Source organism: Hibiscus syriacus, unplaced genomic scaffold, assembly GCF_006381635.1.
Source record: "Hibiscus syriacus cultivar Baekdansim isolate YM2019G1 unplaced genomic scaffold, ASM638163v2 tig00110813_pilon, whole genome shotgun sequence".
Taxonomy (NCBI): domain Eukaryota; kingdom Viridiplantae; phylum Streptophyta; class Magnoliopsida; order Malvales; family Malvaceae; genus Hibiscus; species Hibiscus syriacus.
In genome coordinates this window covers 2,344,564-2,355,651 of record NW_024062871.1, presented here as the reverse complement: position 1 = coordinate 2,355,651, position 11,088 = coordinate 2,344,564, and the positions used below count along the sequence as shown (strand labels likewise).

At 33.6% G+C, this 11,088-nt stretch overlaps 1 protein-coding gene across 1 annotated transcript; it reads right to left on the bottom strand.

Annotated features, from left to right (window-relative positions):
- Nucleotides 1-518: 518 nt before the first annotated feature.
- On the bottom strand, nucleotides 519-5,868 carry LOC120141729 (tRNA-dihydrouridine(20) synthase [NAD(P)+]-like). The gene is made up of 9 exons (XM_039156525.1): nucleotides 5,718-5,868; nucleotides 5,509-5,614; nucleotides 4,612-4,750; nucleotides 3,792-3,900; nucleotides 3,561-3,697; nucleotides 2,393-2,529; nucleotides 1,987-2,093; nucleotides 1,507-1,634; nucleotides 519-865 (listed from the first exon to the last, which is right to left on the bottom strand). Exons 1-9 carry the CDS (start codon nucleotides 5,760-5,762, stop codon nucleotides 793-795), a joined length of 981 nt encoding a protein of 326 aa, XP_039012456.1. The 5' UTR covers nucleotides 5,763-5,868; the 3' UTR covers nucleotides 519-792.
- Between the last annotated feature and the right edge of the window lie 5,220 nt (nucleotides 5,869-11,088).

The window sequence follows — 11,088 nt, the reverse complement described above, 5'->3', positions numbered from 1 at the left end:
ACACATGTAATTATTATGAGATCACCTTGATTTTCAAACAAAATCTTCAACATCTCTATACTAAGCCAAAGTACTAACTACTCCAATAACCAAAAACAAAATAAAATATATTACTGTAATATGAAAATCAATACACAAATACATTAAGATGTATTTCATTTTAAAAATAACTATAATATCATAAGGCATAAATTCATGTGTTCAAAATCTAGTCACATTATTATTTAGGGTAAATTACATGTTAGTATCTAAACTATTATTTTTATTCTATTTTGATACCCAAATTTTATTTTTTTAAATTATATCTAACATTTAATTTATGTTTTATTTTGGTACCTCGCTGTTAAAAAAAATAAAAAATGCATATATAAAGAGTAACAACAAACATATGTTCATACCTTTTATGCTTTAAATAACAAAAAGTAGCATATGTGCGTGACTCCAAAAGCTGGAATAAAATTACGGATTTCATATCTTATTTCTTCAGATTTTGAACCATTTAAGAGTGTAACAATTTTCTGCAAGTGAATGCTTAAAGTGTACAAAAATTCAATCAGGCTAAGCATAAGAACACCGGATGCCAGCTTCACTACTCTTGACATAATTTTAATTTAAAACATCAAAACATTACAGAAATAAGTGCTATTGAGTTACATGTATATTTCACTAAGATACAACAATAGGAACCCTTAGATTCCTAGGTTGGTTTGTGGGGGATACCTCCATTTTACGAGTTCGTCCCATACATCTACCCACTGTTCAGCTTCAGCCTACTGGGGGTTTTTGGTGCAGTCATCTATGTCCATTGAGAGTGAATCTGTTCGCACTAACCAACTCGTAATATTCTTCTTCCCCGTAAACTTTCCTGTGGAAATAAAACAAGGATCATACACATTGGAGGAATTATGATAACCTTTTTAAAAAAAATAATAATGTGCGACCGAACAACGCATGCAATCAATGAATGACATTGATACAAGGGACCTCACCTCATACTAAGAACTCGGCCTAAAGCTTCAAGCTAACAGTTAAGGTTACTATACTATATATACTAATATCTTCATCTGATGCATCGATATTTGAAAAATAAAGAATACGGTTATCAACTATTGAGTTTACGACAATCTTATTACTAATATATAGTAAACTAAGTGCCCTAAGCGCGCTTGTTAACAAAACCCTACTTAGAGAATGTTACTGAAGATCTCTTACCCGAGCTTTTCATTTTCTGACACATATTTAAAATAGATATGACAGTCTGATTCTCCAAATATATGGGAAAAAATTACAAAAAAATAAACATACTGATGATGAATACATATTCAGACACTCACCGGATTCCAAGTGACATAGCTGATACATATCTTGGAGTTAAATAACCAAGATGGACAACCATCTTGTAATTGATGGATAATGCAAATGGGGATGAGAAAGAAAAAGAATAATGCAAGATGGCAACCAAAACCAGATTGTTTTAGCCCTAAAGGTAAGTAAACTCATACTTACGCTAGATCTGCCAAATTTTGTGACTTGATCACAGCTTTTCCTTCTGGGAATTCAAGGCAAGAGTAATGCATTATCAACTCCTTTAACGTGTGTTTCGTACTTTTAACATCATTATCCCATGATATGCTCTGAAATAAGAGGTTCAAGAAAGTTGTAAACTCAGGCAAGTCCAATCCAGTGCCAAAATATGAAAACATAACCAGCATAGCAGAAACCATACTACAAAATTTTGAAGAAATCTTCAGCGATGCCGAAAATTAATTGGGAGCATTAGACATAAGAAATTGCTTTATTTATAATCATTACTCTGAACAAGCATCGGGTTATTTCAACAATTTATTTCTTTTCTGTTTCATATCATGTTTCTTTTACCCCGAGAGTGAGATTAAGAAAAAGTACTACAATTCTTTAAAAGGAAATTGCAGAGAACAATTTCAATTTTCAAGTTGCACTTAAATTGGGCGGTATGGAGAAGCCTACCTTCCTAACATACTCCTTTTTCACATCTTCCCAATGTACTTTTACTTTGGGAGAGAAAATTGAAACATTCCAGAGAGCACCTCTTGCAACCATAACAGATGAAGCACCTTTATATACATATATATATAACACATATCAGGACACAATATAAAAGCATAGATAGAATATGAAAGACTTTGAAATTGGTCAACTGCATACAAATTTAATATTGTCTGGAATCATGGGAACCATTCATATGGAGATCTTAGCAATATAACAGTCACATTTTGTCAGTGCTTGGGGCAAGGAGGATGAACACAAATGGTGCAAGAATGTCTTTTAGTCACTTAACATGTACCATCTTAAGAACTTAGAACAGAAAGATAACAAGGATATCATTAGAAAACCAAAAGTATCTTTTAGCTACCTGTTGCAACTTTTATGCGCTCGATATGATCATATTCAAAAACATCACCATTTGCAATAACTGGAATAGACAATGATGATACAATATCAGCAATCTCATTCCACTGAGCTGGATCCCTTGGCCTATCTGCTACTTTTCTGCAATTTTTACATGAAAAATACACATCATTAAGAGAGGAGGGGCACCAAATGCTCAACGAGTAAAGCTTCAAACATAAAAGATGGCAGCACAGAAACACGATCCATATGGTATCCATAGTTATTTTAATAGTTGATATCATAACAATCTTTTATGTCATTACAGACAACAAATATCTGTTCATTGGATTGACAATCAAGCCTTTACCTTCCAAAAACAACTTCAGTTCTCAGAATATCCTTCTTCGAAATACTAGACTAGCACCTTCATAGTTGATAGTTTGAACTCTTACGATCTATCAGTCATCAAGTATGCCTCACTTTTCCAGCCTGATTTCACCAACTTTGTCCCCTAATACCCTCACCCTACAATTTTAAGCTAATAATTGAAGTTACAGATTTTTTTATAAAATTATGGCCAAATATTATATTTTGAAAAAATTACGTCAGGTAAAAGGTTGTCTTATACATATCATTCAGAAAAAAGAACACAATTCTGGTAGCTATATCAAGAATATGATAGAATTTTCCTTTTCCATTTTTGATTTCCAGGGATGATACAACAAAATTTAGATTTAACTACTTCTGAAATATGTATGCTAGTTCTTCTAATTTTCATAATGACTAATCCAATTAGAAGAACTAGCATACATATTTCAGAACAAAAAACATAATTCCGGTCGCTATATCGAGAATATGATAGAATTTTCCTTTTCCATTTATGAGGGCTAATCCAACAAAGTTATTTACTTACTTTTGAAAAGTAGAAGAAATAATTAGAATAGATATTTCAGCAACAAATACATTACACTTTTGGCTAAAAATGGTACCTTACGACCTTATATGTCCGATCCCTTTTAAACAGATGAAGCGGCTATCTATTATAACCAAGGAATATGAAAAGCATTAATCTTGATCTCATTGATTGACAAATTGCAGTCAAGCCAAAAGTCATAAGTCATAACTGTCTCAAACAAACAAAAGTTTGGCTCTAAAGGGTTTTTTAAAAGGCAGTTTGAATCGAAAGTTACCTTCCATGGACAGCAAGAGCAGAAACACCAGTCTTCTCAATTCTCCTTGCAAGTTCTACTGTATCATGGGATGAATTTAAAAGTCGAATCTTGCATGTTACTGGAGTGTCAATATTCCTCCTTAAAGTTGTTAAAATCTGAATTAGCAAAATAATAACGTGAAGGATCAAGTTTAACAGCAGACAAAGGTAAGAAAATTAAAGGATTAATCCAATAATATGCAGCATCTACATCATGTATGAGATCTGGCTTCGTCAACAAAGCAGCACCCATGCCACCACTCACAGAAAATGACCTGGGACAACCCATATTGATATCTACCGCAGCAACATCTTTACACCTATAGAAAGATACAAAATTTAAAGGGTTTTGATTCCAAGGGACAAAAAAATATCATAACTTTTAATTAAATTTATTGCCAATATCCTCAAAAATAGAATATAATATGAATAAAATAAGCGTATATTTCTTAAACAAGTAGTTGGAAAGGAGCAATGATCAAATTATCATAATGACTAAAATTTTGGCAAAAAATAAAGCATTTTAACACGAACCATACATTTACTAAATCAATCATCTGTTGTCATGATAACCCAGAGTTTTTAGAAGCACAGTTCACATTGAAGTATAGAAAACAAATTAACTAGCCTCAGACACGTGGATAATGGGTTAGTTTTTCTTAAATTCAATTGAGCTGCAATCACGGGCAGATTCCAAATTCAACCATTATCTATGCAGTTATGGTTGATAAATAATCCTTTAGGATTCCAATAGCCTACAGCACAAGCCATATTCTGGTATGCTGAAGAGAATTTTCAACTAGAGTTTTGCATATGAAACAAAAAAGAAAGTGATTTGATGCTAACATATGAGAGTTCAACACGACAAACGGGCGGTATCATTTTTCAGATTATCACTTGCATATTAATATTGTTTGACTTGAATAAAGGGAAAAAAACATGTATGGACACAGTGTAGTGATGCGGGAAAAAAGTTTATGAGCATCATTGCAACTTCATGACTGAGAAAAAGAATGCCATATAAGACTTACACTATTTCAGCAGCCTTCAGAGCCCTCACAGCATCAGAAGTGCCCATTTGAAATACAACCTGATCCCTTTCTTGATTGCAGGTTCTAAAGACAACATTATTGGTTCCCTTCTCAACAAAATCAGTTGATCCGATATATTCTGCAAAAAAAGAAAGAAAGAAAGAATGGAACCAGAAACAGACATGACTCTCAAAATCAGTTCAATTCCAATTATATGAGAAAGACATCACACTATAGTCTTATTGTTGGAAAAGGTGTGATATAATTGTAACACTTATTATGTTGGCTACAAAAGAGAGCATTAAAACACAATGCGATTATCTTTCTATTCCTCTGTGTTCACAATACCAATGGCGTATGATAACATCAGCAGCTGACAGTCTCGTTGAAGATTGTTTCATTCTGTTATTAGTCGGTTAAAGAATCAGTTACTCTGTTAAATAAGTTTGTTAGTTGTTACATCAGCCACCTAATGTAATATTCCCTTTATGTAGATGATTGCAGATGTAATCAAAGACAATCAGTTATTCAATGAAACACCAGAAATTATAGCAATCCATAGTTTTCTCTGTCGTTTCTATTTCACATTCTTCAATATCCAACACTCCTCTCACTTTCATCTCATTGACTCTATTTGAATTTTAAGAAATTTAAGCAAAAGTCTTTATGAAGTTGATGTTCCATCCATGGTTTTTACTTTATTATTATCATTTTTTTAATTGATGCTCCAATTATTTTCAAAGTTAAAAGCATGCCCGTATACAGGAAATTAAAGCAAAATTGTTAAGTAAAAATAAATTAAAAAATCCTTAAAATTGGTTGCACCAACAGAATTATCCCGCACAAGTTCAGAAAAAGTAAAAAAACACAACTGAAGCAAAAGATATGTTGACGTACCGTTAACAATACGCTCGCATTTGATAATCTTGTGATCAATAATTTCCTCGGCGTATGTAATATCTGCACCGTAGTCAGACGCTAGTAATCTAAATGGCAGGGTTCCCTGGATCAACCCAAATTAGTACAACTACAGAATTAAGTTTTCAAAAAGAAAAGGGAGTACATAAGAAAGGAAGAATCTAGTATTGGAAGTTCAATTTACTTACGACTCGAACCATGGGAGCGAGAACGAGCTTGTTCCTGTACTCCATTATTGCTGCTTCCGGGATAACCGCAAAACAAACGGAAAATTCTATGAAACGACTTTAAATGGCGAAAAACGGCGCCTGCAACTGCACATATTATCAAATACTTGGAATAATTGGGCTCACTAAGAAGTCAGGACTACAACCCTAACCTCTTATAAATTCAAAAAGAAAAAGTAGGCCCCTTCAAGCCTATAATCTCTGGGAGATTTGAACCGGCCATAATATTATTGGGTTTCAAGCCTACATCATAATGAACCTTAAAGACCTACCTCCGATTAGGGCTGTAAACGAGTTGAGTTGAGCTCAAGTATTGTTGAGTTTGACTCAACTGGAAAACTCTAAAATGAAGCTTAACTCAGCTCGAAACACAAGTCTAAAATTTTCAAGTTCGACTCAAACTCTAAACCATGAACTGAAACTTAAAAAAGTTCGAAAAAAATTCTTAAATTTAATTCGGTTGAAGCTAAAAAACAAACTCAAACTTGAATTTTAAGTATATGAAAACCTTATACTATATTTTTTAAAAAGAAAAATAAGCACAGGTAATATTATTAATAATTAATTTAAAAAAAACAAAATTTTAATATATTATTTTTCGAGTCACTCGCGAGCTTTTTGAATCGAGTATCAAGTAGCTCGTTTCAGCTCGTTAAAAACTCGAGTCGAGAATTTATCGAACTTTGACCAAATCGATCTCGAATAACTTACTATCTATCTATTCTCATTTACAACCTTACTTCTGATACCCTCGGAACTCCAACGTAACAGCACCAAGACATTAACAAATTTAAACCAAATGATTTTGGTATAAAAAAAAAGAAAGAAAACGAAAGTATTAGTAATAAACCAAAGTTTTGTTCCATTCCACTTGTTAATAATAACTTTAGCTAAACGGAACTTTACATCAAAATCTTGAAATAGCTCGGTTTGAAGGATTCAACGTGTTTTTAATTCGATTTAGATTTTTATGTCAGAGTACGAGCAGATGGTCGTACGGATGGTCTCAAGTCTTGAGTTAAGGGACAAATTGCATAATAAGACTCCAAAAGGCCGTTTTTGAGTCTTTTGACTTTTAACCCTTCAAAATTAAAATGTCAAGGGAAAGGGACTGATTGAGTAATGATCTCACTTCGATTTGTATTTAAAGGCAAAGCTTATCTAAACAACTTTTAAAGCATTCTAAAGGAAAAACTAAATAGAAAATGTAAATTCTAAATATGACATGAGAAGATCACGATATATATATATATATATATATATATATATATATATATATATATATATATTGGTAGATATAAGGAAAAGATTATATTACATAATATAATTTTTTTTTAGTTTTATATTAAATTAGGATCATTAGATGAATAAAAATAGATGACTGTGATTTTATTTAATTATCAATCATCTATTTTTTCTCATCTAACGGTCTAAATTTAGGGATATAATTAGGAATTTATTAAAGCGGGGCTAAAGTACTTTTTATTTTTCATAAATACAATTTTTTTCCAATTGAGTGGACCTGATTAATTTTTTTCTTTATTTTTTTTAAAAAAATATATTTTTAATATTAATTAATATTTTAAAAAATATTTGGTGGTGCCCCTTGGCCCACATGACGTTCCACCCATCCTTAAATATGTGTAACACTAAAAGAATTTTATATCGTGTAAGTGGATCCTAACTCATATATATATTACATTGATATTTAATTTGATTTTTAGTATTTACATTTTTATTTAATTTTTAATTTTAATGTTTAATTTGATATATATTTTTTATCAATAAAAATATTTAATTTTTTTATTTTGCTGAAATTAATACTTGAATATTTTTCACACTAATATTTTTAAAGTAATTGAGACGACACCTGTATGCAACAGATTATAAAATCTAAAAGAGAAGGATAATTTTGTTGGTGTGTATGACCTGGAGTAAGCTATTTGCTTAGCTGGCTTCTCATGGTTAGTTTGTTAGAGTTAGTTAAGATTGTTGTAAGCTGTTAAAACTGTTAGAGCTTCTAGAATTGTTCTTATCAGTTGTATAAGTGTAACTCTCTATGATTGAGAGAAATACAATCAATGAAATGAATGAAGTTCAGTAATCTTGCTTCTTACTTCTTCCTTGTTTCTTTTAGTTTGTTATTCTCTGTAACTATCGATCACTATAGTAAAACTATAACATGGTATCATTCGTCAAGATATGGAATATCTTGCTATCCGTTGCTCGGTATTTCTTAAGTTTTTCTTTACGCGATGCATGGAAGCTTGGTCTTTCTCAATAGCTACAATTGTTGGTTGCGAAGTTTGCTAAAGGTAGTTGCAATTCTTGAAGTGTTGTAAGTAGGTGGTAAGGTGTTTTCTACTTAGCCTCTTGTTGATTTACTTGCTCGTTACTTCCCCTATGGCTTCCTCTTCGGTTAATTTGATAGTTCAACATATTCCTAAGCATGACATTGCGAAATTATCTGAGAGCACTTACCTCTTGTGGAAACATCTAGTGAGTCTGTTATGAATGAATCAGGATAAGAGGAAGAGAATTATGCCTTTATGGTTTATAGGCAACAAGATAAACTGTTAGCGCCTTGGCTCTTAACCACTATGAGTACAGAAGTCCTTCCTCACATCACTGGTCTGACATCCACGCTCACCATTTGGAATTCCATTTCAAGACTTTTTGGTTCAAGATCTAGTGCAAAAGTGTCTGCTCTTAGACATAGTCTTCATTCGCAAAAGAAGGCTGGGTTGACAGTAAATGAATATCTGGAAAAGGTAAAGTACATTTGTGACATGCTGAATGCTGCAGGAAGTTTAGTAATTGAACAAGAACATGTTAGTGTTTTTTTTTGTTGGTTTATCCATGGAATTTGAGTCTATCATTGCTATAGCCTCTCGTGATTCTTTGTCGTTAGATGTTCTAACTTAAATGCTTCTTGATTGTGAAGCTCGACAGAAACTTTTCATATGTGAAAGTGCTTCTGTTAATATAGCAGCTCATTCTGGTGATAAAGATTATCAAGAATCAAGATCCATTGCTGGAAATGCTTCATCTCAGTCACAGTCTAACTCAGCAAGGAATCAAGAAGGTGACAACTTTCATGGTAGAGGTCGTGTTCGCTACAATAACTTTAATCGACCTCAGTGTCAACTCTGTGAAAAATTTGGCCACATTGTTCAAAAGTGCTATCACAAGTTTGATCGTGAGTACTCTGGGGTGACTGACTCTTCTGTGTCGATTAATGATGGGTTGAAACAGTCTCGCAGTGTCTCGGGTGATAAGCAGTAGACTGCTGTTAGCATGCATGCATATGGTCACTCGATGAGTCTTGGTTTTGCTCAATCTCCTATGTTCTTCTATCATCCTGTTGCTAACTCAGTTTTTCCTGGTATGCAGTCATTTGGATCAGTGCCTTATTATCAGAGTGGTAATTCGTTCACTCCTCAGGTCCCGTATCCGATGTCAATGCCTCCTATAAATACAATTTCTGGTGATTCGTCATTTGGTTCTAGTGTTGGGCAGAATCCTTTTGGCCATTCAATGCCTTCCTCACCAACAACCTTTGTCTCCACATTGCTTTCTGGCAATGCCTCAACCAAAGTTGCTGATACTGTCTGGTATCCAGATACAGGAGCAACACATCATGTCACTAATGATCTATCTATGTTTAACTCTGGTGTTGTTTAAAAAGGTAATAATACACTACTTATGGGAAATGAAGAGGGTGTTAAGATCTCCTATATAGAACAATCCTATTGTTAACTTCCTAAAAAGGCTACTTTTAAGGCCTTTTTTGCTTAAGTTATTGTTTGTTTAAAAGCTCATTTTAGGCATTTTAGGATCATGTAGTTGCATATAGTTGCATTTGTGGTAGTAATGCTATTTTATTTCTTAATGATGCTGCTTGAGGGAAAGGTGCAGTTTGTCTGTGGTGTCAAGGAATAGCAAGCAAAAAGGATTCGATGGGAAGTAATGTCGCGGCATCACACGTTGCTGAAGCAGATTGAAATGCCTTGGCATTTCTGGCGTAGAAAATGACAAAAAGATGTAGCTGTATGAGGACAGCTGACTCTACACGTGAAATGATTGTTGTAACCGCCTGACAGAGCTGCTATAGGACCACTCCCACCTGGAGGATAAGATTCATGCTTATGGTGTGATTCTAGGGGTATGAGGGGTATTTTGCACCTAACAACCTCATCATTACCCCTAGATATTTTTATTATATATTACACCTCAAGGGAGACACTAAAAGAGGAGAAAATGAAGGATGAGGCACACGCACAGAGCAGAAAAAAATCAGTTTTTTATTTCCTTGTCCTTTTCTTCTTCCTTGGGTTTTCCTCCATTGATAAAGCTCCAAGGAGTGGCGTACTAAGTGCCGAGAGGAGCTAGCGAGCTAAGGTGATTCGTGGTAGTCGAGGAGACCTCCGGTGGCGTGTCGAATGCTACTTCTCACTTTCCTTTTTGCTACTATTTTTTTTATTTATTTATGGGTTGTTAGAATGAATATTTGCATGACTTTGTGTTTGGATATTTCGAACCCCACCATGAACTAACTTATTTGGTGGTGATTGGTTTAATGGATGTTTAGACTTTATTTTAATGGTATATTTAAGTTTATTTTGGTTCTTTATTTGCTTTGCTTATGAATGCTTCACCATCTAGGCTTGTAAGAGGCATGGAAATGTCCATTTCTTAGATGAAGTTTAGGTATTCGGGAGAAACCTAAGCTAAAAATACTTGTAAGTATTCGAGAGAACCGTAAGACAAGATCCTCATAAGTAATGGGTTATAGTATTTTCAAGGGGCTTTGAACCGGCCTAGGGATATTTTAACCTAATCCCTTAGATCTCGAGAGAGACTATGATAGGATTTCAACGACTAAAAAGGGTGTGTTTTTATCAATAGGGTAGGCTGACCAACATCGTTGAGTGAGAGCAGATGCCTTGGCATCCTATTCTGTTAGGTTCCTTTGAGAACATTTTAGGAAAGCCATGTCGAGCAAGTAAAGATTAGATAGCTTAAATATGCCGGAGAAATAAGTTTAGCATACTTAAATCAATCCCTATCATTCATTCTGTTGGAAGCTTGTCACTTGAGGATTATCTTATTTTCATTTTATTTGATGTTTATTTATTGTTTATTTACCATCTTCCATTGCCTCGACATTGCACTATTTTCAACACTAAACATCTTATCTTGCCACTGAATTTCCATCTGCTACACCATCAGACCATTCATCTACATCCACCTTCATATATTTTCATTTGCCGTGACATTTGTATATATAAAGGCTAACTATACATAGATAGATTAGTGCTTAGCTTTGGTT